This window comes from Bos grunniens, chromosome 2 (assembly GCF_055505025.1).
Source record: "Bos grunniens cultivar Pamir isolate PY7600 chromosome 2, Bosgru_T2T1.0, whole genome shotgun sequence".
NCBI classification, from domain to species: domain Eukaryota; kingdom Metazoa; phylum Chordata; class Mammalia; order Artiodactyla; family Bovidae; genus Bos; species Bos grunniens.
Window position 1 is genome coordinate 6,025,161 of NC_141166.1, and position 25,817 is coordinate 6,050,977.

At 56.5% G+C, this 25,817-nt stretch overlaps 2 protein-coding genes across 8 annotated transcripts in view; one reads left to right on the forward strand and one right to left on the reverse strand.

Annotated features, from left to right (window-relative positions):
- Positions 1–4,551: 4,551 nt before the first annotated feature.
- Positions 4,552–14,001, forward strand: LDLRAD2 (low density lipoprotein receptor class A domain containing 2). Its single transcript, XM_086372351.1, is given in 7 exon segments — positions 4,552–4,633; positions 7,227–7,661; positions 10,386–10,517; positions 12,390–12,625; positions 12,627–12,663; positions 12,666–12,860; positions 13,943–14,001. Coding segments are annotated over 7 exon segments (1,176 nt in total).
- HSPG2 (heparan sulfate proteoglycan 2) overlaps positions 13,272–25,817 on the reverse strand; it is a 110,087-nt gene continuing 97,541 nt past the window's right edge. For 4 of the 7 annotated variants that reach the window (XM_086327455.1, XM_086327447.1, XM_086327429.1 and 1 more), the window contains 21 exons: positions 25,438–25,704; positions 24,267–24,376; positions 23,942–24,089; positions 23,730–23,846; positions 23,013–23,124; positions 22,217–22,361; positions 22,030–22,129; positions 21,776–21,885; positions 21,527–21,635; positions 20,833–20,931; positions 20,261–20,482; positions 19,714–19,958; positions 19,002–19,173; positions 18,788–18,910; positions 18,643–18,699; positions 15,753–15,828; positions 15,600–15,678; positions 15,410–15,480; positions 15,182–15,265; positions 14,702–14,805; positions 13,272–14,549 (listed from right to left, as the gene is read on the reverse strand). In XM_086327455.1, the coding sequence (XP_086183581.1) occupies positions 14,377–14,549; positions 14,702–14,805; positions 15,182–15,265; positions 15,410–15,480; positions 15,600–15,678; positions 15,753–15,828; positions 18,643–18,699; positions 18,788–18,910; positions 19,002–19,173; positions 19,714–19,958; positions 20,261–20,482; positions 20,833–20,931; positions 21,527–21,635; positions 21,776–21,885; positions 22,030–22,129; positions 22,217–22,361; positions 23,013–23,124; positions 23,730–23,846; positions 23,942–24,089; positions 24,267–24,376; positions 25,438–25,704 (2,723 nt within the window). In that variant the 3' untranslated portion in view covers positions 13,272–14,376. Of the gene's footprint in view, positions 14,550–14,701; positions 14,806–15,181; positions 15,266–15,409; positions 15,481–15,599; positions 15,679–15,752; positions 15,829–16,596; positions 18,400–18,464; positions 18,700–18,787; positions 18,911–19,001; positions 19,174–19,713; positions 19,959–20,260; positions 20,483–20,832; positions 20,932–21,526; positions 21,636–21,775; positions 21,886–22,029; positions 22,130–22,216; positions 22,362–23,012; positions 23,125–23,729; positions 23,847–23,941; positions 24,090–24,266; positions 24,377–25,437; positions 25,705–25,817 lie in introns of those variants that run through there. The other 3 variants (XM_086327438.1, XM_086327468.1, XR_015137233.1) reach the window with 3 other exon arrangements.

Genomic DNA, 25,817 nt, shown 5'->3' on the forward strand with positions numbered 1-25,817 from the left:
TCTGACAACTTAAAAAGAAATTTTTACTGAAGGACTTCCCTATCGGTCCAGCAGTTAATACTGATGCTTCCAAACCAGGGGACACGGATTTGACCCCTGGTCTAGGAACGAAGGTCCTGCACGCCACACAGCGTGTGTTTTTATTGAAACATAGTTGACTTACAATGTTGTGCTAGTTTGGGGTGTACAGCAAAATGAGTCAGTTCAGTTACGCACATCTATATAAATGTATTTTTTTTTTTTACAATCTCTTCCGCTACAGGTTATTACAAGATACTGAGTATAGTTCCCTGTGCTCTACAGTGGGTCCTTGTTGGTTCTTTAATTTGTATATATAGTAGTGTGTATATTTCAATCCCAAACTTCTAACTTATCCCTTCCCTCCCTCTCCTTTAATAACCACAAGTTTGCTCTCTATGTCTGTGAGAGTATTTCTACTTTGTAAATAAGTTCATTTGTATTGTCTTTCCATATATAAGTGATATCATATAATATTTGTCTTTTTTTTTTAAGAATTATTTATTTATTTGCCTGGGCCAGGTCTTAGCTGTGGCATGTGGGATCTAGTTTCTTGACCAGGGATTGAACCCGGGCCTTTTGCATTGGGAGCGCAGAGTCTTAGCCACCAGACCACCAGGGAAGTCCCTAATATTTGTCTTTCTTTGTCTGGTTTACTTCACTTAGTATGATAATCTCTAGGCCCATTCATGTTGTTGCAAATTATATTATTTCATTCTTTTTTATGGCTGAATAATAGTCCGTGTGTGTGTGTCTGTGTGTGTGTGTGTAGACATCACATCTTTTTTTTTTTTCTTTACAGCTTTTTTTCAGTTCAGTTCAGTCGCTCAGTTGTGTGCGACTCTTTGCAACCCCATGAACTGCAGCACGCCAGGCCTCCCTGTGCATCACCAACTCCCGGAGTCCACCCAAACCCATGTCCCTTGAGTTGGTGATGCCATCCAACCATCTTATCCTCTGTCGTCCCCTTCTCCTTCTCCTCCTGCCTTCAACCTTTCCCAGCATCAGGGTCTTTTCAAATGAGTCAGCTCTCTGCATCAGGTGGCCAAAGTATTGGAGTTTCAGCTTCAACATCAGTCCCTCCAATGAACACCCAGGACTGATCTCCTTTAGGATGGACTGGTTGGATCTCCTTGCAGTCCAAGGGACTCTCAGGGGTTTTCTCCAACACCACAGTTCAAAAGCATCAATTCTTCGGTGCTCAGCTTTCTTTATAGTCCAACTCTCACATCCATACATGACCACTGGAAAAACCATAGCCTTGACTAGATGGACCTTTGTTGGCAAAGTGATGTCTCTGCTTTTTCATATGCTGTCTAGGTTGGTCATAACTTTCCTTTCAAGGAGCAAGCGTCTTTTAATTTCATGGCTGCAATCACCATCTGCAGTGATTTTGGAGCCCCCAAAAATAAAGTCTGACACTGTTTCCACTGTTTCCCCATCTATTCAATATTGTGTTAGTTTCTGCTGTACAACAATGTGGATCAGCCATAAATATACATATCTCCTCTCACTCTTGAGCCTCTCTCCCACCATCCCATTCCACCCCTCCAGGTCATCACAGGGCCCCGAGCTGAGCTCCCTGCACTACAGAGCAGCTTTCCGCCTGTTGTCCGTTTCACACGTGGTAGGAGAAGGAAATGGCAGCCCACTCCGGTGTTCTTGCCTGGAGAATCCCAGGGACGGGGGAGCCTGGTGGGCTATCGTCTCTGGGGTCTCACAGAGTCGGACACGACTGAAGTGACTTAGCAGCAGCAGCAGCAGCAGCAGCGGTGTGTATATGTCAGTGCTATTCTCGCAGTTCATCCCGCCCTCTCCTTCCCCCACACTCTGTCTACACGTCCATTCTCTGCATCTGCGCCTCTATTCCTGTCCTGCAAAGACTTTCATCTGTACCATTTTTCTAGACTCCATATTGATGCATTAATATATGATATTTGTTTTTCTCCTTCTGACTTACTTCACGCTGTATAATAGGCTCTAGGTTCATCTACATCAGTACAACTGACTCAGTTTTGTTCTTTTTTTATGACTGAGTAGTTTTCCATGGTATGTGTGTGTATATATATGTATACACACCACATCTTCTTTATCCATTCATCTGTCGATGGACATCTGGGTTGCTTCCATGTCCAACATCTTTCAAAGTTTAAAAGCTGACAAATACCGTGGGCAATATAAAGTCAACACAGTAGCATGTTTTTATCAATCGACTGCTTAACATCCTTCTACAATACCGTTTCCCTTCCTTTTTTTGGCAGCATATCCTTTTATCCCTTCTATGACAACACTGTATGAGATTTTCCAGGACAGGACTAGAAAGATAATCCAGTCTTCCCTTTAGCATGACTGATTAAAATTAGTTTTAAAATTTTTAATTAGTAATGATTTAGACTTTTTCCCTCAACTTGGCAGTTCATTATTATTAGTAAGATTATTCATTCTCTTAAGGATTATTGTCAAACTTGAGATAAGCTCTATCAAATTTCTTACATATGTGAGCTTTAAGATTGGCTTCACACAGTTCAAACCTTATTTCTCCTTCAGTCCCCTCACACCACGAGGGCAGGCACAGTCATGACCTCTGGTTCTGCACCCTCATATCACAGCACTGGGACAGACAGCACACAGGGCATGAGGGAGATCCTGGAAGGCGTCCTGGGACGTTCAGAAATAACAAAACGGCACCTGGAAGGAGCCAGAACCCTTAATTATACCCTCTGCAAAGCCAAGTTCAAAGCCACCTCCTTTAGCCAGGTTTCAAAAATGCCCATGGCCATCTGAAGAGAGGTGTGATGGGGGAGATTGGGGTGGAAAGAGACAGTGATCTGAATTGGTTGTGGTTAAAATATCTCACTTTTGCAAATTTTATGAAATTATGAAATAATCCCATGCAAGTAATATGTCCTGATGCGCAAGCCTCATGCGTTTCATGATAGATCCGCTCCTGCCTAAGGAGTTCCCATGGCCTAGCCTTGGAGCACACACAGCAGGGCATCAAGGCGACGTTGAATGTCGGCTCTCAAAAGGAGAGCATTAGAGAGCAGTAGGCCAACGGTTTTAACCTTCCCATAGAGTCCTTAGACTCTGAGGTGGTGTCTCAAAGTCTGAGGCGGGGACGTCTTGAAACACAGAAGATCTGTTTAAATAATAATGATGACAAGCGTTGGGCACTGCACTATAGAGACAGACACTATTCTAAGTCCCCCACTTGTATCAAGTTACGTATGCTTTACAATACACCTGCAAAGTTAGATCTACCATTATTCCATTTCGCAGATCAGGAAACTGAGACCTGAAAAGTTTCAGTTTCATATATTACGGTTCTGTATATGATGCCTTTTGAAAAAAAAAAAAAACTGTTCCACTAATTACAGTTTTTGAAAAAGGCTGAAATGGTCCAAGCCCTTCCTTTTACACATAAAGAAGTAAAACCCAGAAAAAAGGAAGGTCTTTTGCTCAATGCCACATATTAGTTCTTTTTTCTTGGATTTTTGCTCTATGTCAGGCACTGTGCTATCACCTAGGGCTTCAGAGAACAATAAGACATGGAATTTTAGTTGGGGGGGGTCAATGGATAATACATACAACAAGATAGATATAAATAAGCAAAGTAATTCCCTTTGTAGCTCAGTCAGTAAAGAATCTGTCTGCAATGCTGGAGACCCGGGTTCCATTCCTGGGTCAGGAAGATCCCCTGGAGAAGGAAATGGCAGCCCACTCCAGTATTCTGCCTGGAGAATCCCATGGACAGAGGAGCCTGGTGGGCTACAGTCCATTGGGTTGCCAGAGTTAGACACGACTGATCGACTCAACCACCACCACCACCAAAGCAATTTCAGTGAGCACTGAGATAAATTCAGGGACACGTGACTGAGTGACAAGGAGGGAAAGCACTAATTTAGACTGAGAAACGGTCAGGGAAATGTGGTCTGAGCAGGTGACACGTGAGCTTGAAATATGAATGACCCAGAGAAGTCAGCCATGGACCACCACATGGAGGAGGGGCAGTGCAGGCGCGGGAGCAGTAAGGCCCTGAGGCAGGAGCCCTTTGTAACAGAGCCGAGTCCTGGGCCAGCGCTCCTGCACCACTTGCTGCCTCTCTAAGGCCTTCAGAGAGGCCCGTTTGGTGTCCTGGGCCTCTCCCTTAAGCTCGGCCCTAAGATGCCAACTTCTCCAGGAAGGCAGCAGTTCTCTGAGGCTGTGGGACCCCCCTCCCAGAAGCCCTGTGGCTGAACCGGATCTGAGTTTCCTGGTTCCTGTCTGGCAGGGGATGAGCAGGCATCCTCCCCGCCTTCTCTCCCCAGGCTCCTGCCCCAGCCCCAAATCTCCATGGCAACCCTAGACACAACCCTGATCTGAAGAAGAGTCTGGAACCGGGAGAGCAAACATCTCTGGAGAGACCAGAGGAGCTGGTGCACTTGCCTCCTCTTGCTCCCTGCATCCTGCCAACCCCTCCACTGCAGTCTTCCCAAAGACCCCAAACTGCGGATTCTGTTGGTCTGCCCCACTGCTGGGCACAGGACGGCTGGGATGGAGGTCCGTCCTCCGCAGCTGCCCCAGAGGCTGCTCCTGCTGGGGGCAGCCACGCTGACTGCATCAGCTCTGCACACTGGTGAGTCCGTGGGGGCTTGGCTGGGCAGGCAGGAGACTCAGGCTCACCACCCTTAGAGCCTGTTTCCCCAGTCAGCATTCACCCTGATGGGCTGGGATCCCTTGGGTTGGGGGACACTGGGAAACTCTGAGTCTGCTCTTGCCTGGCACCCCCAAATCCATCCCAGTCCCTCTGGGTGGCTGGAGCTCCAAGTCACCCAGAAGCAATGGCCTGGAGGCAGGTGGGGCAGCCCTCAGGTCTGGCACTGGGAAACGCTGTGGACTTTGGAGTCAGATGACCCTGCATTCACACACTCACTCTACCCTTGACATCACTTTTTTTGTGTGTGTGGCCTCACTGCAGGGCATGTGGGATCTTAGTTCCCCAACCAGGGATCAAACCTGTGGCCCCCTGCACTGGAGGCACAGAGTCTTAACCACTAGATCACCAGGGGAGTCCTGACTTCACAGTTTCTAAGTCTTCATTTCCTCAGCAGTAAAATGGGAAGAACAATAGAGCCTTGCTCCTTAAGGGACTGTTAATATTATCCATGTGAGATCAACCATGCAAGACACACAGACAGCACCCTGCGCATAGGAGGTGCTCGTGCACTCACTCTCTGAAACTCCCCCTGTCCCATGTGCCTCCAGGACAGGTTCTGCCTTTAGTAGATCTGCACAGATATGAGAAGATGCTCCTACATCCCGAGCCCTAAAGGAGAATTTCTCCCCCAAAGACCCAGATCCTGGCTTGTCCTCAAGTACTACTAGTGCCCTTACCATCACCAGAAAAGCCACCTCCTGTTCTCTCTCTCTCCTTACAAAAATCAGAGATGGCTTGAATACTTACACATTATCTCATTAACCTTCATAACAATTCTGTACCAATGAGGAAGTTTGGGGCTGGAACAGATACCAAACTAAAGGGAACGTTTAACATAAGGACATTTATTATTTCACTTAAGAAGAGAGGCCTTAGGTGAGACCAGAATGGTTTTCAGCAGCTCAACTGTGGGAAGATCAGATCAGATCAGATCAGTTGCTTAGTCATGTCCGACTCTTTGCAACCCCATGAATCGCAGCACGCCAGGCCTCCCTATCCATCACCAACTCCCGGAGTTCACTGAGACTCACGTCCATCAAGTCAGTGATGCCATCCAGCCATCTCATCCTCTGTCGTCCCCTTCTCCTCCTGCCCCCAATCCCTCCCAGCATCTGTGCCAAGGCTCCTCCATAATGCTCATGACCTCATCCTTGCAAGATGGCTGCTGCAGCTCCGGACATCACATCCTCAGTCAATGACTTTCAAAAGCAGGAAGAAAGGGGGGCTACTCATCCCACAGCTCTCCTTCCTTTTTTTTTTTTTTTTGTTAAGGAGGAAAATCTTTCTCAGGAACCCTCAGCAAGCCTCTCCTTAAATCTCATTGGCCAGAATCAGGTCACATGCCAACCCCTAAACCTGGCAAATAGAATTAGGATTAGAAGACTTGGATTAGGCTAATGACCAGGGGGCTAGCACGTTGCTCCCTGACAACTGAGGGGAACTGAGTTTCTTTAGCAAGGAGAACCAGGGAATGGCTGTTGTCTGGGCAGGTGCCCAACTGTGTCTCTCCCATCCTTCCTTACACAAGATAAAACTAGCACTTCTGCAGTGCTCAGTAGATGCTCCCCGAAGCACTACACCCACACCCATACGTGCCCACAGTCCTTTAGTTTCCACTGCAAAATACGGGAAGGTCTGACAACCAATATTGTTTTTTTAACTAACTGGCAACACCTTGACCTGAACTGATAGGAGTCTGTGTATTATCTTTATTTGTCCTGCTGCGGCTGCTGCTGCTAAGTCGCTTCAGTTGTGTCCGACTCTGTGCGACCCCATAGACAGCAGCCCACCAGGCTCCCACGTCCCTGGGATTCTCCAGGCAAGAACACTGGAGTGGGTTGCCATTTCCTTCTCCAATGCATGAAAGTGAAAAGTGAAAGTGAAGTCGCTCAGTCGTGTCCAACTCTTGGAGACCCTGTGGACTGCAGCCTATCAGGCTCCTCTGTCCATGGGATTTTCCAGGCAAGAGTACTGGAGTGGGTTGCCATTTCCTTCTCCAACTTAGGGTAAATGTTCTGTACAACTGCTCTAGAAAATGTGTTTGATCACAGAGGGCTGAGGCAGACTCCGTTTGAGGCTGTATCATCTTTCTAAAATCTGGGAAATCCTGAAACCATATCCCAAGGTGGGTTTTTTTTTTTAGATTTTTTAAAAAATGTGGACTGTTCTTATTGAGTTTGTTACAATATTATTTGTTTTATGTTTTGTTTTTTGGGCCACCTGGCAGGTGGGATCTTAGCTCACTTGCCAGGGGTGGAAGCCTGGAACCTGCCGCCCCCCCCTCCCCCCGCCACCCCGACCCCCCCCCCCCCACCTCCATTGGAGGGGGAAGTCTTTACCGCTTGGCCTCAGGGAAGTCCCTATCCTAGGGTTTCTGAATAAGAGATTGAGGACTTGAATTAAATTTTGTAGCCCTCACAAATATTCTGAGATGGATCGATCATCTGCCCCTGGGCAGACGGCAGGGGCCAGGCCGGGCACCTCGGTTCCAGGGCCGGTCTCTCCGTTGCAGCTGACCTGGTGGACCTGTGCGGCCGGACCAGGCAGGCGGACGGGCTGCTGCTGCGCTCGCACTCCGCGTCGCGCCGCTTTTACTTCGTGGCCCCGGACATGGACTGCGGGCTCTGGGTGCGGGCGGCCGCCCCCGGCGACAGGATCCGCCTCCAGTTCCGCTTCTTCCTGGTCTACAGCCTGGCCCCGCCGTCCATGCCGCCCCCGGCGCTCAACGCCTCCGCCCCGCTGCAGGCAGACCCCTGCGCCCCCGGCTCCTACCTGCAGTTGTACGAGGGGCCGCCGGGGACGCCCCGGCCCCTGGGAGCCCCGCTCTGCGGCCTGACCATCCCGGCCCCGGTGACGACCTCCGGGGACCTCCTGGGCCTGCGCCTGGTCACCAGAGGCCGCCAGCCCCGCGTGGACTTCGTGGGCGAAGTCACCTCTTTCCGGCTGGGTGGGTTGGGGCAGTCGGCCTGGACACGGAGGGGCCTGGGCCTGCAGGAGAGAAGTGGGTGGCGCGGTCCAGACCGAGAGCCAACCGCGGGGACTTGACTTCCCGCACCTCACACTCCAGCATCCACTCCCTCATACACACGGCGCAAGCATACACCTCGTACACACGACTCCACACACCCGGCACACACAGGCTGCCAACGCACGACCCACCTGGCTTACATACGGCACTTTCGCACACACAGTTCGCATAACACACCTCATACACAGTACCACTTTGCACACTTCCAGGCAACTCACGCCCACGTATGTTCACACACCGGCTCCTCTGTCCTGAATCTGCTTCTCAGACGATTGCAGAGGGGCGGAGAGTTAGGACTCTTGGTGACTGTAAGTGGGGGAAACCTACTTAGGCAAGGAAAGGGAACTGATTGTGATATTAACAGCGATCCCTTATTGAGCATTGTCTCCCGCCCTTGGCAAGCCAGATCTCTGTTCTCACAGCAGCTCTGCTGGGTCATACTCTCCTATTGATGGATGGGAAACAGGCTCAGGGAGGTTAGGCAAAGTGCTGCCAGCCACCCCAATCACAGGCGGAGCAGCGGGGCTGTAACTGCTAGAGTTGGTCCTCTGCTCACATTGAGTCAAGGCTTTAGTCCTGGCAGGCTCCCCAGGACTGGAGACACTCACTGATGCTACCCCAGAAGAGCTGCCAAAGCCCAGAAATTTCCAAAACCACAGAGAAGCTTCATCGCTCTCTCTGCCAAAATAACCAGACTGGAGCATTAAATATGGGGTCGTGAGAACTTGGAGGCAAGAACAAGGGAGTGGGGGGGCTCTGAGAGCCAACCCAGGTTCACCAGGAGCTGGACCTCGACATGCCAGGCCGTCGACAGCCGTTCAACCTGAGCTGGTCAGAGAGCACGCCCTGCCATCTCCTGTGTCTCTTTGGGGCCATGACTGATGGGGCTTGGGGTCCCCTTTCTGGCTCCTGCGCCAAGGGTCCTAATGTTGTTTTGCAAGAAGGTCTCACCGGCTAATTGGAAACCAACTCCTTCCCTCCCTCCCTTCTTTATTTCCTCTCTCTCCCTTTCCCCCCATGACCTTGCCCTCCTGTGAGGCGCCAGCCAGGCATGTCGCAGCTGCTCTGTGTTTAGCAGGATTGGGCTCTGAAGAGCAGGTGGCAGTGGTGAAGCTCTGTTGCAACTCTGGCTCCTTTGGATCGCTTTTTATCATATTACTGTTTGTGTTTCTGCTCATAGATATTCGCTCTGACACCTACACACCTTGTGCTTATGAGAGCATTCACTTTCATATGCATATGTAAGAAACCCAATTCAAGTTGGCTTAGGCCAAAGGAGAATTTGGGGGGCTCCTATAACTGGGATATTAAGGTGTTGGTTCAGGTATAGATGGATCCGAGAGCTCAAGTGACGCCTCCTAGGCTCTCTCTCTTTATTTTTCTCCCTTTGCTTTGGATCTGTTTGGCTTCCATCTCAGGCAACTCTAGCTCCCTCTTTCTACTTGGCAGCAAGGTGACCCTGCAGCTCCAAGAACACAGTCTCTCTTACAACTCTCACCTCAATGAAAGAGTGAGGATCTTTTCTCTATTGGCTGTGCCGTCGTGTGGCTGGCAGGATCTCAGTTCCTGACCAGGGACTGAACCCGAGCCCCCTGCAGTGGAAATGCCAAGTCCTACCCACTGGACTGCCAGGGAACTGCAGGGATCTTAAGGTTCTAGCAAAAGTCCTCAGGGTCAAATCTGATTAGTCACATGGGCCATGTGTCTATTCCCAGAACCAGGAATGGAATGCTCTGATTCCCATGCTCAGCTCTGAGCCGTGGTATTGGTCAGTACTGCCTGACCCAGCTTTTTTCCGCAGAATGGGGTGCTGCATAAGCCAACCTGTCTGCCGCACCTGGGCACCAAGTCATCCCCTTTTCTCGTCTGTGTGCGTGTTCATTCATTTAACAAGTATTGAGTTAGCTGCCAGGCACCAGGTGCTCTTCCAGGCTCCAGGGATTCACGCAGCCATGAGTGAAAGAGAAGTCCCTGCCTCACTTGAGCTGACATTCTAGTGGGCGAGACAGACCACAGAGAATCAAGCAAATGTGTGTCCTGCAGAGGTGGTAAGTGCTACAGGGGAACCGGAGTCAGGATAAAGGGGCGGGGGGAGGGGTGGTGTGCGGGTCTCGTGTAGGGGTGAGGGCGGTCCTTCGGGCACGATGGCATTTGAGTGGAGACCTGAGAGGAACGAGCCGTACGGCTACAGTGCTGAGAGTGGGCGGTGCTTGGAGTGTTCCGGTCACCGGGCCCTCACACGTGCACATACACACTCACAGGCTCACACGAGCATGGGGCGGAATTCCTACCCCGCCGCTTAGATACAAGCTACGTGGCCTTGGTCTAGCGACCTAGCCTCCCTGTGCCTCAGTCTTCTCCTCTCTAAAATGGGGTTGATAACAGTATTGACCCCACAGGGTTGCTGTGAGAACTTGATGAGCTGTGATGCGAACCATGCCGGGCCTGGCATAGCAACTCCGTAAATCTAGCCACTGTCACCCTCATCATCTTTATGATCACACCCCTGTCTCATCCATACTCTCATCTGCACGCGCCTGGAAACAGCCTCTCCTGCTCCCATGTCCCACATTCCCTCCCCGAAGGGCCAGACCTGCCCCGGTGCCCAGGGTCCTCATCACATGCCTCCCCTCTCTGCCACAGGATCCTGTGGTGCCTACTTCCCGTGTCGGAACGGCAGGTGCATCCCCCCGAGCCTGGTGTGCGATCGCTGGGCCATGGACAACTGTGGTGATGGCAGTGACCAGGCCTCCTGGCCACCAGCCAACTGCGGAGGTCAGTCGGGGGTGGGGCCTGGGCCCCGCCGAGCAGCTGGGATGGGAGCCGGAGGCAGGGGTGTGGCGGGAGAGGATAAGGGGAAGCAGCAGGGACTCTGTCCAGACCAGGCTGAGGACCTCTAGCCTGAGGACCAGAGGACGTTAGAGCTTGAAGATGCTGGAGGTGATCTGGTCCAGCTGCTTCCAAATGGCGTTTCAGTGGTGCTGAGGGTGTGTTCTGTCATTTCCAAGAAGAACTGACTCATTTGAAAAGACCCTGATGCTGGGAAAGATTGAAGGTGGAAGAAGGGGCCGACAGAGGATGAGATGGCTGGATGGCATCACTGACTCCATGGACATGAGTCTGAGTAAACTCCAGGAGTTGGCGATGGACAGGGAGGCCTGGTGTGCTGCAGTCCATGAGGTCACAAAGAATTGGACACGACTGAGTGACTGAACTGAACTGAAGTCATTTCCATCATGTCTGACTCTTTGTGACCCCACAGAATATAGTCTACCAGGCTCTTCCAGAATACCAGAGTCCATGGTATTCTCCAGGCAAGAATACTGCAGTGGGTTGCTATGCCCTCCTCCTGGAGACCTTCCAGACCCAGGGATTGAACCTACATCTCTTATGTCTCCTGCACTGGTAGGCAGGATTTTTTTTTTTTTTTTTAACCACTAGCACCACCTGGATCAGGGTTCGAACCCGTGTGTCTTGCATTGGCAGACGGATTCTTTACCACTGAGACACCAGGAAAGCCCTCCATGAAGACATTTTTGTGTATTTTTCTCACTGTCATACCCCTTAGTCCCCAGAGCAATGCCTGGGGTATAGTAGATGATCAAAAAATACTCGTCGATTAAGTGGAAGAATGAACCTCCCTGTGCTTTCGTTTCTTTACCTGTAAACTGAGGAGGATAAACTGAGGCTCTTAGATTTGTCATGAACTTTAAGTGAAATCCTGTGGGTGAAGAGCCCAGCGCAGAGCACGGTGCTGGGCGCACTGACAGTGCTCACCTCAGGCACTTCCTTCTTGAAAAGCAGCTCCATTCATCCACCGCAGCCCACGAAGCTAGACTGTGCGTTCAGGTCCCCTCTGCTACTTCCAGCTGTGTGACCTGGGCAAGTGACTCAGCCTCCCTCTGTGCTTCAGTCCAGTTGCTCAGTCGTGTCTGACTCTTTGTGACCGCATGGACTGCAGCACGCCAGGCCTCCCTGTCCATCACCAACTCCCAGAGCTTGGTCAAACCCATGTCCATTGAGTCGGTGATGCCATCCAACCATCTCATCCTCTGTCGTCCCCTTCTCCTCCTGCCTTCAATCTTTCCCAGCATCAGGGTCTTTTCAAATGAGTCAGTTCTTTGCATCTGGTGGCCAAGGTATTGGAGTTTCAGCTTCAGCATCAGTCCTTCCAGTGACTATTCAGGACTGATTTCCTTTAGGATGGACTGGTTGGATCTCCTTGCAGTCCAAGGGACTCTCAAGAGTCTTCTCCAACACCACAGTTCAAAAGCATCAATTCTTCGGTGCTCAGCTTTCTTCACAGTCCAACTCTCACATCCATACATGACCCCTGGACAAGCATAGCTTTGACTAGATGGACCTTTGTTGGCAAAGTGATGTCTCTGCTTTTTAATATGCTGTCTAGGTTGGTCATAACTTTTCCAAGGAGTAAGTGTCTTTTAATTTCATGGCTGCAGTCATCATCGGCTGTGATTTTGGAGCCCAGAAAAATAAAGTCTGTCACTGTTTCCACTGTTTCCCCATCCATTCCTTATCAGTAAAATAAAAATGCTAACACTTGCTCAGAGGTTTTAGGAGGATTAAATGAGACAAAATCTTTTAATCATCAAATCTCAGTGTGTTGGTGGTTATTTCCCCCTTCAGCTCCCTCTCCAGAGTCCAGCCAGGAGGGGAATACAGATGACAGTACCTCCCAAACCCTGACTCCCTCTGCAGCTCTCCCGTCTTCAGGCCCGCTGGGGACGGCAGCTGAGATGAGCCCACCAGCCCACTGGGACCCTGCCCGACAGGGTGTAGCTCTGGAAGGTAGGTGGCTCTTGGTTACCACCCACTGTCGCTATATCCACCAAGATCATATTTGTCCCGCTCCAGGGATGGGCAGGGGGCAGCAGGCCCGGGCCAAGGCCTGAGTGGACTCTCTTTCTGCAGGGCCCCAGCTGCAGGGGGTGGCGCTGGCCTCCTCGCTGTCCCTAGCCTCTGCTGGCCTCCTCCTGGGCCTCCTCTGGTGCTGCTGCTTCTCCGGCCAGCTGGCCCGCCGGGCCCGGGCCCGTGGCCTCTGCTGCACCATCTGTTACACGTGTCCTGGCCAAGTGGCCCCTGGGGGGCTGCGGTTGAGTGAGCCAGCCTTCCAGCATCAGGGGGTGCATTCCTAGAGAGGCTTCGGGCATCGGAGGGAAGAGAGTGGGCTCTGGGATCGGACGGTCCCCGGGTTCTGCCCCCGCCCCCACCCCCAACAGGGCTGTCTACCTTTGAGCCCTCGAGACTCAGTCTGCCCCTCTGGAAGATGGGACGATTTCTGCCTCGGAGGGTCATGCTGAAGGCCACCGGGACAGTTGGCCCTGCAGCTTGTTTTGGCAGCTGGCACTCTGCTGGACCCATGAAGGGCAGGGAGCAGGGGCCTCGTGCGCCTGAAGCTGGCTCACGTCACCCCTGGGCCTCGCTGGTCCATCCTGCTTGGGCCCACCCCGGCCCACCCTCAGGGACCACGAGTCCCGCTTGAATCAAAGACACAGGAGACGACAGCCCTGGCGGGGATAGCACCGTTTATTAAGAAAGATCAAGACAAAGACCACAGGAGGGCCCCTTCTAGGACACAGGGGCCAGGCGTCCCGGCCCCACGTCTGGGGGCTGCTGGCGGGGCGGGCGCGTGCCTCCAGGCGGGCCCTCGGGCGCCCACAGACGGGGCAGGACAGGCACATCCCCTCCCTGCCCCTCCCAGTCATGTGTCCCAGCTCCCCGCACCCAAGGCACTTACTCTTTCTGACCACCAAGGCCTCTTCCCCCCATGTCCCCTGGGCCTTCACTTCCAGATCCATGGGGGGGAACATGGCCTGGTGCGGGCAGGAAGCCCCTCTCAGTGTGGGGCTCTGCCTGTAGCAGCTCCTGGTACGAGTGGGCTGGAGTTTCCCTTGCAGCCCCTTGAGGGCAAGGGGGCCCTGGGCTAGGTGTGGGGTTGGTGGGGAGGGGGCGATGCAGGCCAGGAGGGCTTGGTGGGAAGGGGAGGCTGCCAGGGGCCGGGGGCCCAGCTGGTGTGCTAGGGGCGGAACAGGGCTGGGACGTGGGCTGGTGGAGGGAGTGGGGGCTGCCTGCCCAGGGTGAGCTGCCTTTTGCTCCACAGTTGGCACTAAAGAGCCTTCCCAACCCAGAGGAGGATGGCCAAGGCCAATTGATGCCCTCCGCTCCGGGTATCTGGTGAGGCTCCAAGGTGGCTGGCAAGGTGCCGGGCTGGAAGCCGATGTCGGCTCCACAGAAATGAGGGCCACCGCCCCGAGGCTGAACAAACGGGCGGCCCAGCACTGCCTTGGGGGGGGCTCTGTTGGTGGGGGCGGTTCTGACCCCACTGAGCCACTGCGCCTAACCCCGAGTCCTGGTGGCCCCCCGAGGCACCGGCTCTGGTGCAACCTGCTGTGCCCACAGCCTGTGGCTCTGCCCAGGTGTGTTTGTGGGTGGGGGCGGGAGGGCATGACGTGCCCACCCTCCAGTCCAGCCCAGGGCAGTAGCAGCAAAGCGTGGCATCGCCTCGGTTTCTTACAAAATATTCATCATCATCATAATAATAATATTAATAATAATATAGTCGCCGTTGCGGGGCTGGGGTGCGGCCCAGGAGTCCGTGCGGGGCAGGCAGGGCCTACGAGGGGCAGGGGCGTGTGTTGGCCCCTGCCTGGGCACGGTGCTGCATGTCTACTGGCTGCGGGGGCGGGCCGCCGGGCCGGGCGGAGTGCAGCACCAGGTTCTTGATGCAGCCCGTGATGCCCGAGGAGAACCTGCCCCCGGTCAGCACGGCCACATCGGGGGCTCCGCCTGCGGGGTGGGGGGAGAGGGCGGGCCCATCAGCTCCAGGAGCCCCGGGAGGGGCTCCAGCTCTGCTGGGGGGTGCAGGGGCCCCCAGTTCCCCCTCAGCACCCAGAGGAGCAGGGCCCCAGCCTGCCCCGAGGCCGGCCTTCAGGACTTACCGACGTAGATGCTGCCCTTGGTGTTGACCGCCACGTTCGGGCCTGGGGACTGGCCACTCACCAGCTCCTCTCCGTCCACCTGGATGGAGCCTCTCTGGCCCTCTCTGCATCGGAACGGGAGTCCGGCCCTCACCCGCTATTCCCCGTCCTCCCCAGCCCCATGAGGGTCCCCTCCCTTTATGACAGAGAGGTCCGCCTCCTGCTCCCCAAGCTTTTTCCTGTCCCCCAACCCCCGGCTGGGTGAGAGATCTGGCGCCACACACACAGCTTCCGAGCACCCCACCCGGATTTCCCCCATCCCCTGGGGTGCTCGTGTGCCCATCCCCGCCCGCTGTCCTGGAAGTCTGTGCTCTGGGTGGTGATCGCCCCGCTGACCCCGCCCTCAAATTCTGTCTCCCCAGAGCTCAATGCCTGCCCCCTCCATGTGATGGGGGAACTCTGGCCCCTCACCCCAGTGCCCGGGCGGGGGGGCTCCCTTACCGCAGTGCCGTCACACGATGCCACTCGCCATCGTTAATGGGGTCTTCGGAGACCAGGCGGGCCTCCCCGCTGCCCAGCTGGTAGCTGCAGGCACACAGGCCCCAGAGGGCGTGAGCAGGGGGTGGGACTGGAGTGGGGGAGTTGGGGGTGTGGCTGGGGAGGGGACTGGAGGGAAAGCCAGTGAAGGAAAGGGGGGTGAGGGAAGGGAGAGGAGGGGCCGGGACCCACCTGAAGACGAGGTGCCCGTCCTGAAGCCCAAGACTGATGAAGTCCTTGCCTCGGCCGGACTGTCCCGTCTCCTGCCAGGGAAACACAGCGTCTCTGTGGCCCCAGCGGCTGTGGCCACCCCCCTTCTCTCTTCCCCGGCCACCAAGAGGCTGGGGAGCCTGAGGCCCCGGGCCAGACGCCCCACACTCACCTCGCCCTGCCAGACCAGGAGGCCGCTGGCAGTGCTGGTCCGAACCTCCAGCTCGATGGTCTCAGGCACCTCGGGGAGGCTGCGGTGGAGAAAGAGGGTGAGGGGGCAGAAGTCCCACCCCGGGCCCACAGACCTTCCCAACACTGGTCTTACCTCCTGGAGAAGATGCGGCCCGGGAGAGCGAGGAAGCCGTTGTCATAGAAGTAGGCTCCGTACTGCCCGGGGGCATCTGTGGAGGGGCAGTGGGGGCGATGCTGGGAGCCCCGCCCACCCCCATGGAGCATCCATCCCGCACAGGTACCCCTGACCTCTGTCTCCATCCCGACCTGTACTGCTCCTAAGGGGCTCTGAACCTGCGGCCCCTGGGGACCTAGGGGGCTGTGGGCAGAATTCAAGGGGCTCTGAACTTGGCTGGGAAAAGATTACAGTTCTGGCCTTGCTCACTTCTCCCTGAAGGTTAGCCGCTGCTTCAATTACGCAGGTAGGAGATACATTGAAGGTGACTCGGTCACCAGCGGGAGATTTCCTCACCCCCGTGGGGTAGTTACAAGCACTTAAAAACATTGTTTATGCTTATTGCAACTGTGGTAGCTGTTGGGACTAACAACCCTAAATCTTGTATTTAATGGTTAATAAAGAAGCAAAAAATGTAAATGTTTTGATGAAAGTGAAAGGGTGAGTCACTCAGTCATATCCAACTCTTCGCAATCTCATAGACTGTAGCCCACCAGGCTCCTCTGTCCATGGGATTCTCTAGGCGAATACTGGAGTGGGTTGCCATGCCCTTCTCCAGGGGGTCTTCCCAACCCAGGGATCGAACCTGGGTCTTCTGCACTGTGGGTGGATCCTTTACCACCTGAGCCACCCGGGAAGCCCTTTGATAACCTTGTTTCAGGACAACTGAAATTCATTTGAAATCCTACGTGCTTCATTCATTCTGTGCGGTCAACAGGTAGGGTGATCACCCATCCCTATTAACCGGTTTCTGTTCTGGTTCTTTTTTTTGATTGTGATGGGTCTTCCCTGTGGCCCTCAGGCTCTAGAGCGCACAGGCTCGGTAGCTGCAGCGTGTGGGCTTAGCTGCTCCAAGACATGTGGGATCCTAGTTCCCCGACCAGGGATTGAACCCACGTTCCCTGAATTGCAAGGAGGATTCTTAACCGCGGGACTGCCAGGGAAGTCCCCTGTCCTGTTTTAGCTCTGCAAGTCCCTCATTCCCAGAAGTCTCTCAGCCCTGAGCAGACTGGGGCAGCTGGTCACCCAGGTCAGTAGCACGTAACAGTTCTGAACCCTTGAGTTCCCTCCATCTTACAGACGGGGAGACAGGCTCAGGGTGAGGGACTTGCCCAGGAAGTGGGAAGCTGGATGGCAGCCCAGATCTTAAGGCTGCATCACCCACCCTGTGTGTGTGGCTATAACATTCCCAACCCTACCTGCTCAAAGCCATTCCATAGCAGCGCTGGCCCCTGAGGCCTGGCAGCTACCAGGGTAGGGGACACATCAGCGGCCTCCACCAGCTGATGAAGTGAGCAGCTAACAGTTACCGAACACCTACTGTGTGCCAGTTACGGGGCAGGAAGTTTCACATCATCCAGCTACAAACATAATTTTTAACTGGATCCATGTCACAACCCTATGTCTTTGCTACAATTCACAAAAGCTAATATTCTGCATTTTTTATACTCTTGAGAGTCCCTTGGACAGCAAGGAGATCAAACTGATCAATCGTAAAGGAAATCAACCCTGAATATTCACTGGAGGGACGCGTGCTAAAGTTGAAGCTCCAAAACTTGGGCCACTGATGCGAGGAGCTGACTCACTGGAAACAACCCTGATGCTAGGAGAGACTGAGGGTTGTAGAAGCGGGCAGCAGAGGGTGAGATGGTTGGATGGCATCGCTGTCTCAATGGACATGAGTTTGAGCAAGCTCCGGGAGATGGTGAGGGGCAGGGAAGCCCGGCCTGCTGCAGTTCATGGGGTCACAAGGAGTCGAACAGGACTTAGGGACTGAATGCCAAGGACAATATCCTGTGTCTGCTGTGGGCCAGGCATTGTTTGAAGCGTTTTAAATACAGTAAAGAATTTTATCCTCACACTAAATTTTTTCCAAAGTTTTGTGGAAGGATGTTGCTTCTTTCTATTTAATACATGAGGAAACTGAGGTACAGAGAGGTTAAGTGACTCACCCAAGTCACACAGGCGGGAAGTGGCAGGGCTGGGATTTGAATCCAGGCCCTTACCCACTAGACCACCACCTCTCCTATTGTATTAGTGATAAGTAAGATATGTATCTAGAAATCAGGTAGCACAAGCCCCGTAAATGATGTTCAGTAAATACATTTTTAAATTGGAGTGTAACTGCTTTACAATGTTAGGTTAGCTTCTGCTGTACCGCGAAGTGAATCAGCTGTATGTATACTTACATCCCTTCCCCTTTGGACCGCCCCTCCCCCACCATCCCACCCATCTAGGTCTTCACAGAGCACGGAGCTGAGCCCCCCGCGCTATACCGCAGGCTCCTACCAGCCCTTTTTATGGTACACATGGTAGTAAAATCATCATCATTGCTTTTAAACAAACTGTGGAATGCTCGAGAACGAGGGTCCTGCCTTATTCATCGGACATTTACTGCTCCCGGGCAGGTACGGGCACACGCATGCCCTTGTTGCTTTATGCGTGAATACAGAGCAGAGAACGGAAGTGAGAGGAGTGTGCGGTCACCCAGCCTGCAAACACAGGGCAGACCCGGTGCTAGGCAGCTCGTCTCTCCTATGCTGTCTCTGCCCAGGGAGCCTCTCACCTGCTCGTCTCTCCTTCTCACCTGCTCGTCTCTCCTATGCTGTCTCTGCTCAGGGAGCCTCTCACCTGCTCGTCTCTCCTTATCCTGTCTCTGCCCAGGGAGCCTCTCACCTGCACCGGTTTTATTTAGAAGCCAGGATGGAGCAGTGAGGGCAGTGGGTCACTGGAAGAGGAGCTGAGAGACCCAGAGTCTGGGAAGGACAAGTCTGCTCAGCTCCTCTGGCTGTTTATGCCCAGTACATACCGTTGCCCCCGCTGCCTTCAAGATGCCAGTCGGACTCCACCAGGCCGTGTGCAGAGCCTGTGGGGAGAGGCAGGCTCTGGTCAGTGGGCTGTCTCCAGCCCCTGGAGCCCCGAGGGGGAAGACGGAGAGAAGTCGGGGTGCTTACTGTGTTGGCAGCGTGGGCCTGAAAAGCCGGGGGGACAGAGGCAGTGGGTGCCCTGGCAGGTGCCCCCGTGTAGACAGGGCTCGTGGAGCTGGCAAGGGTTCTCCTCGTGCTCACAGAGGTCTCCTGTGGGTCGGGGCAAAGGTGAGTGGGCAGGGGCCGCAGCGGGCGCTGCCCACCCTGTGCCCCCTCCCTCCCAGCCCAGGGGCTCCCCCACCTTTGAAGCCATCTCGACACAGACACTGGAACTCGTACTCGCCCGCGGGCATGCACGTGGCACCGTGGCGACAGGGCTGGCGCTCACATGGCGAGCTGTCATAGCACTGCCCGACGCCCTGGCTGCCCAGGAAGCTGTAGGTGAGGTCCAGCCGCTTTCCGTTCACTGACACCTGTAGGCACAGGCACACACAGGGACCTGAAGAACGCAGCGGGCAGAGGCACGGGTGTGCCAGCAGACGGAGGGCATCAGGGGACCCCAGGCTCCAACCTGAGCAGTGAGGTGGGAGACTAGGGCAGGGAAAGTGTGAAAGTCGCTCAGTCGTGTGTCCGACTGTTTGCGACCCCATGGACTATACAGTCCATGGAATTCTCCAGGCCAAAATACTGGAGTGGGTAGCTTTTCCCATCTCCAGGGGATCGTCCCAACCGAGGGATCGAACCCAGGTCTCCCGCATTGCGGGCAGATTCTTTACCAGCTGAGCCACCAGGGAAGGAGGAACAGAGTCCAGGGCCTGCTGTGCGCCCGGGAAACACCCATCACAGCGGTCCCACCTCGGGACGACTTTTGAAAGCAGGTGCAATCATCCCATTTCACAGAGGAGGAAACTGAGGCTCGGAGGGGGAAGCGTCCAGTCCCCAGCACCCGGGCTGACTGCAGACGAAGCGAGGCTGCCCCGCCTTCCCTGTTGGTGGTCGGGAAGCCTGCTCACCTCACCCACACAGCCATGGAAGCGGGCGCTCACGTTGGTGGCCGGGGGCAGCTGCACGGCTGGCTCCACGCCGCCCAGGTAGAGCAGGGTGTGCAGGTTGAGGCCCTGGCTCTTGCCAGGTGAGGAGCGCAGCACGGGCCGCCCGCCATTCACCTGCAGGCTGCCATCCTTGTTGAGACGCTCTGCAGACACGTGGTGCCAGCGGCCCAGGGCCAGCGGCTCGGCGCTCCGCAGGACAGCCAGGCCTGGGGAGGATGCCGGGCAGTGTTGGCACGTGGATGGGCCCCCCTGCCCTGGCCCACCCCCCTGCGGGAATTTGAGCAGGCACAGAACCTCCTTCAGCCTCTCTGTGCCTCCTGAGGAACCCCCAAAGAGGTCTAGGGACTCGAATCGAGTCAGACGGAGAGAAGGATGCAAAGATCAGGGGTCTCCTGTTGGTCTGACTTCAGAATTTATTCCTCCTGCCTCTTGGGGCCCCGGAGGGCCCGGGGAGTGGGGCATGGAGCCGGGTGCCCACAGCCTGTCTGTGTTTGGTATCTGCACTCACCCGAGCCCAGCTCGTATCGGAACTCCAGGTGGCCGCCGACCATCGCCAGGGACACGAAGTCCTCCACCGGCCCGCTCTTCCCTCCACTGAACAGCAGCACCCCGTCGGGCGCCAGCGGCTTAAACTCCACGTCCAGGCGCAGCTCGTGGTGTGTGTTGGTGAGAGCGGGCAGTGCCAGGTAGGAGTCCGTGCCCGACAGGGAGGGGGTGGTCACGGTCACACCTGCGGCAGCCACAGCTCAGCTGGGGCAGTGGGAACCCCGAGGTCCTGGGGGGCTCCGAGCAGGTAGCCTTCCTCCAGGACCCCTGCTCACCCCCACTGTCTAGTCTCAGAGGCTGGGGACCCACTGGGCAGTGGCTGCAGCAGTGGCCTTGAGACTCCCTGCCCCCTGGCGCTACAGAGCAGGCTGGTCTCCCATCAGATCGGGTTCCTCTCTGGGGCCCTTACTTAAGGAATTCAGGCTCCGGAATAACTGCATCATCCACAGGATCCGTCAGGGCCTCAGGGTGCCCTGCCCAGCTCCCCCTGTCCTCCCTGGGATCCCTGGGGTCTCAGGCCCCCGCTCTGCTTACCTTCCTCACACCTCATCCCTGAGCGGCCCAGGTGGCAGCGGCAGGTGTAGCCGTGGCCGTCGGGCCGGTTCACACATGTGGCGTCGGGTCCACAGGCCTCTGGGGGTGGGGGACACAGTGGGCAGTGAGGTGGGAGGGATATGGAGGTGTCCAGGGAGAGAGAGAGGGGTCCTGATGCCAGGGTTCTACCTACTGCAGCCAGGGCCTCGGCTGGTTAGCCCAGCCAGCCCAGGAGGGCTGCGTGGGGAGACGGGGGAGGGGGAAGGGACTTAGGCCAGGGGGATAGCAAGGCGGAGTGAGCCCGTGACTCCAGGTGTTGTTCCTGGAAGACTGCACCCGCCCGCGCTATGGTGTGGAGGTGAGGAGTCCCTGGGAGGCGGGGGGTGGGGTGAGTGCCCTGGTAACAGGTGGTAGATACCCAGGAGCGGTGATGGGGGCCAGGGGCCGTGCCTGGGTGCAGCGAGCGGGGTGAGGCCTTGGGTGGCAGAGATGCGAGGCGGAGGGGAATTGGTGTAAGCAGTGATGGAAGTCAGAAGCCAGGAAGGTCTAAGTACTTGGGGGAGGACCCACGAGCATGGTGAGTACTCAACCGCTGGGGGGGCAGGGGGTGGTTGAGGGTGGGTATGGAGGCGCAGTGACAGGCAGAGGGAATAGGCTGGCGTGGCAGCCACGAACGGGGCGGGTGGGTACCCACCTGGGTGGCAGTGCAGGGCCTGTGAGTGTTCACAGCGGCTCCCGGTGAAGCCAGCTGGGCACACACACACGTAGCTGCTGCTCTCCGAGTCCTGGCACTGGCCCCCGTTCTGCGAGGCAACCCCCAAAAGTCAGGCCAAGGACACCCTGGCCTTCCCCTGCTTCCCACGGGGTTCGGGAGCGGGGTTCTGTCACGGCCGAGGGCAGTGGCTAGGGGCAGCCGGGAGGAGGGTGCGGCCTGGAGGGTCACCTGGCAGGGCCGGTCCCGGCAGGTGGGGCAGTGGGAGATGCCATGTGCCGTGAGGTTGAGGTCGTGGAAGACGATCTCCTCGCCTTGGATGCGCAGCTCTCGGACACAGCCTGGGGGTGGGGCGGGCGGACAGGATGAGCCAAGGTGGGGGTGCCCGGAGGCCCGGGTGACCACGTCCTCCTGGGTGACCACTGGCTCGGCCAGCCCGGGGGGAGGTCTGGCCAGGGCTGCAGGCGGGGGGCAGGGGGGCTCACCTATGAAGCCGCTGCTCAGCCCCGCCTTGGGGATGGCGCCGTAGTCGGGATAGCCACCCAGGTAGAGCTCCTCGTTCAGGTCCAAGCCCTGGAACTTGCCCTGGGCAGAGGGGACATGGGGAGTGGCAGCCGGGCTGGGCGGAGGTGGGAGAGAGGCCAGGCCTAGGGGGACGGGGCTGGGTCTCACCTGCGAGGTGCCATTGACCGGCGCCAGGCTGCCCACGATCAGGGAGCCCTGGGTGAGGCTTCGCAGTAGGGTCACGGTGTGGAACTGGCCCAGGGCCAGCGGCGTGGGGTGGCGGATGGTAGCCATGCCCGAGCCTGCGTCAAACCTGCTCCGCGGGGCAGGGGTAAGGGGACAGGGCAGGAGAGAGAGAACGTGGGGTCTGTAGGGAGGGCCCCAGGCAAAGGGGTCGACGCCACTGACCGCCTCCCCGCCCGCCCCACCCCTGCCCCTCCCCAAGCCTTCTCCCCCTTACACTGTTCCCTGGGAGCTTGTCCAGAGCCGCCCCTGGGGCTCCAAGTGTGCCTGGCTCCAGGCCCCTGCAGCCTAGCATGTGGCCTCACTGCTCGTCTGAGGACCCTCTCTGCGATCACGTTTCTTTCCTTCTTAGTTTGCGGCTGGTGTCCCCAAACCGGGACATTACATTCCCACAAGGACCAGAATTTGACCCGTTGTGTTTATCTCTCTATCGGTGCCGGGCACACATTCAGAAATGACTGCTAAATGAATGAATGAAGGAGTTCTGGCCAACAGCCTTGCCCTGGAAGGTAGCTCTCAGCATCGCTGAGTGTTCAAGCTGCAGTTTTGTGCAGGTCAGAGGCTGGTTCCTCCACCACCGGCCAGTGGGCTGTGCTGACCCTGGCAGAATGGAGGTCATCGGGGATAACAGCCACATCTCCTTCTTCCAGAATGCCCCTGATCAAAAGTCCTGCAGTCTAGTCCCCCAGCCCCCATAAATGGGGAGGGTGAGGGTTCTCACCGGAACTCGGGCCTCCCGCCCACGAGGCCGAAGGAGATGAAGTCGGGCTGCCTGTTGGCCAGGTTGGCAGGGCTCCCTGGGATCTGCTTCTGCCCGTTGTATAGCAGCATCCCTGGCGGGCACAGCTGTATGAGGGCCTCCCCGTCCACGCCCCCACCCCACCGCCCCCACCCCAAGCTGGGGAGCCCGCCCCTCCCTCGGGCACACCCCACGCAGCCAGGGCGTCTCACTCTCAGGACAGGACCTCAGATAGAAGGGCCTTGCTGAGAGTCCCTAGAAAGAAGCTGAACTTGCTCCACTTATGAGGGAGGGTCAATCTGAAGAAGGAGCGGGAGGCAGAGAGACTCACCGGAGTAGAGAAGAAGGCCTGGATAGTGCAAGTCAGAGACCCGTAAGAGGAGGGAGGAGACAGATGAGAGAGAGAGAGAGAGAGAGGGGAGGAAAGGGTGAGGGGGGGAGGAGGGAGGCAGAGCGGAGGTGGGGCAGGAGGGTGGGGGCAGTCGCATCATGGCAGACTTGGAGGCAGGAGGCTTGGGTGCAGGCATCTCAGAGGAGTGGATGAAGAAGCAAGGCGGAGGACAGAGCCAGAGCGGGGGGGCCCGGCAGGTCTGGGGGCCCCGGGACAGGGGGGTCCGAGGACCAGCGGCTGCCAGGGCTGGTGCCACGCTGGCAGGGACTGCAGAGATCCCCAGCGTCAGCTCCGCTCCCGCGGCTCACCATCCGCGGAGTCCGGCCGGAAGGTGATCTTGATCTCAAACTTCCTGTAGGCGTCCTTGATGGTGGGCAGCGGCAGGAAGGAGTAGGGGGTCTGCGTGAAGTAGGGCACCACGCGCTCTGCGGGCAGAAAGCACAGTTCCAGACCACACTCCCCCGGGCGGGGGCAGGGTGCGGCCGCTCCCCCAGCGGGGGTGGGGGGTGTGTGGTCTCACCTGGCACCTGCAACTGGGCGAAGGCCTTGACCTTGCCCTGGCGGTTGGTGGCGGTGCAGACGTACGTGCCCGCATCCTGGGGCTGGACCGAGGGCAGCAGCAGCATGTGGTTCTCTAGGCGGCTGTCAGGCGGCAGGTTCCCGTCCAGCTGCAGACACACCAGCACTGTGAGCCCGGCTGCGGCCGGCACCTCCGTGGGGCCTGCCTCCCAGCCCCAGCCTGAGGCCCCCACCCTCAGACCCGGAGCGCGGACTCTGGGCCAAGCCTGAGGGTCCTGGGGACATGCCACTCAGGCAGACCTGCCGGCCCCCTGCCCTGCAGTTACCTTGCTCCAGGTGATTTCAGGAGCGGGGTAGCCAGAGACCATGCAAGGGAAGACAGCTGTAGAACCCGCGGGCACGCGGACCTCAGGGGGCGTTGAGATCTGGGGCAAGGCTGAGAGGAAGGAGGGGGACGCAGGCTGTCAGCCTGATGGCGGCCACTGCCTGACTCGTTTAATCCTCACGCCTTCCCTGGGAGGGAGGCACTGTCTCCCCGTTTCACAGATGAGGGAGCTGCGGCTGGGAGGCAAAGGAGCCGTTCACTCCTGGCTGCAACGATGGAACCTGGCAGAGCCAGGGCTTGGGGACGTATCCAACTGACTCCACAGACTGAACCTCGAAAACCCACCGGGCTGGAACATTGTGCAGCCCTTGAGGGACCTGAAAAGGGGGTACTAGGGCAGCGGGGGTGAGTTTGGGGGCGAGTCAGAGGGCCTAGGGTGAAAAGGAATAGCTTTTGAAGAACACACAGATTATAACTGCCTGGCATCATCTATGCCCGTGTTTCAGTTCTTTAATTTTAAAATCTTTAATCTTTTTTGCCATGCCACGTGGCATGTGAGATCTCAGTTCCCTGACCAGTGGACTGAACCCTCACGCCTGGTAGTGGAAGCATGAAGTCTTAACCACTGGGCCACCAGGGAAGCCTCAAGTTTTACTGTCTCGTATATCTGCTTTGTGTCTGTGTTGTCTCTGCCATCAGTGTGGGCTACAGGCGCTCCTCACAGAGCAGGCAGTCCTTCAGGTGAGGACTACGTGTCTGATTTTCTCCTGATGCCCCGTGGCACAGGTTTCCCTGCGAGTTCCAGCTGCCCCAGAGGACCACTCACGTCTATCCCCTGCTGCACCTGCTTGTTAGGAAAAGTGAAAGTGGCTCAGTCGTGTCCAACTCTTTGTGACCCCATGGACCATACAGTCCATGGAATTCTCCAGGCCAGAACACTGGAATGGGTAGCCTATCCCTTCTCCAGGGGATCTTCCCAACCCAGGAATCAAACCAGGGTCTCCTGCATTGCAGGGGGATTCTTTACCAACTGAGCTACCAGGGAAGCCCTGCTTGTTAGGAAACCCGCTCCCTAAACACACTGAGCTGAAACTCCCCGCACGAGCGGGAAGAAGGAGGAGGGCAGGGTGGGCAGGAGACGGCCGAGCACCCCGGCCCCCACTGGCCCTCACCTTGCACAAGCAGCAGCACGTGTGACTGAGTGGTGCCCGCAGCGTTGGTGGCGGTGCAGCGGTACTGCCCGGCGTCGGCCAACTCCACGCGGGCGATCCTGACGATGCCTCCGCTCTGCACGATACCCGGCCGCAGGCGCCCGCCCACTTTGCTCCACGTCACCTGGGGCTTGGGGTCCCCCAGGGCCAGGCACTCAAACTCCACGGCGTGGCCAACCACCACGGACTGCACGGAGGTCCGGATGTTGATGAGTACGGATGGCAGAGCTGGGGAGGATGGCAGTAGATGGGGTGAGGACGGCTGGCTGAGGCCCGGGCTCTGGGAGGCTGCAGATGACCCCGGGACAGGTGGACACTGCAGCCGAGGCCGCCATCATTTC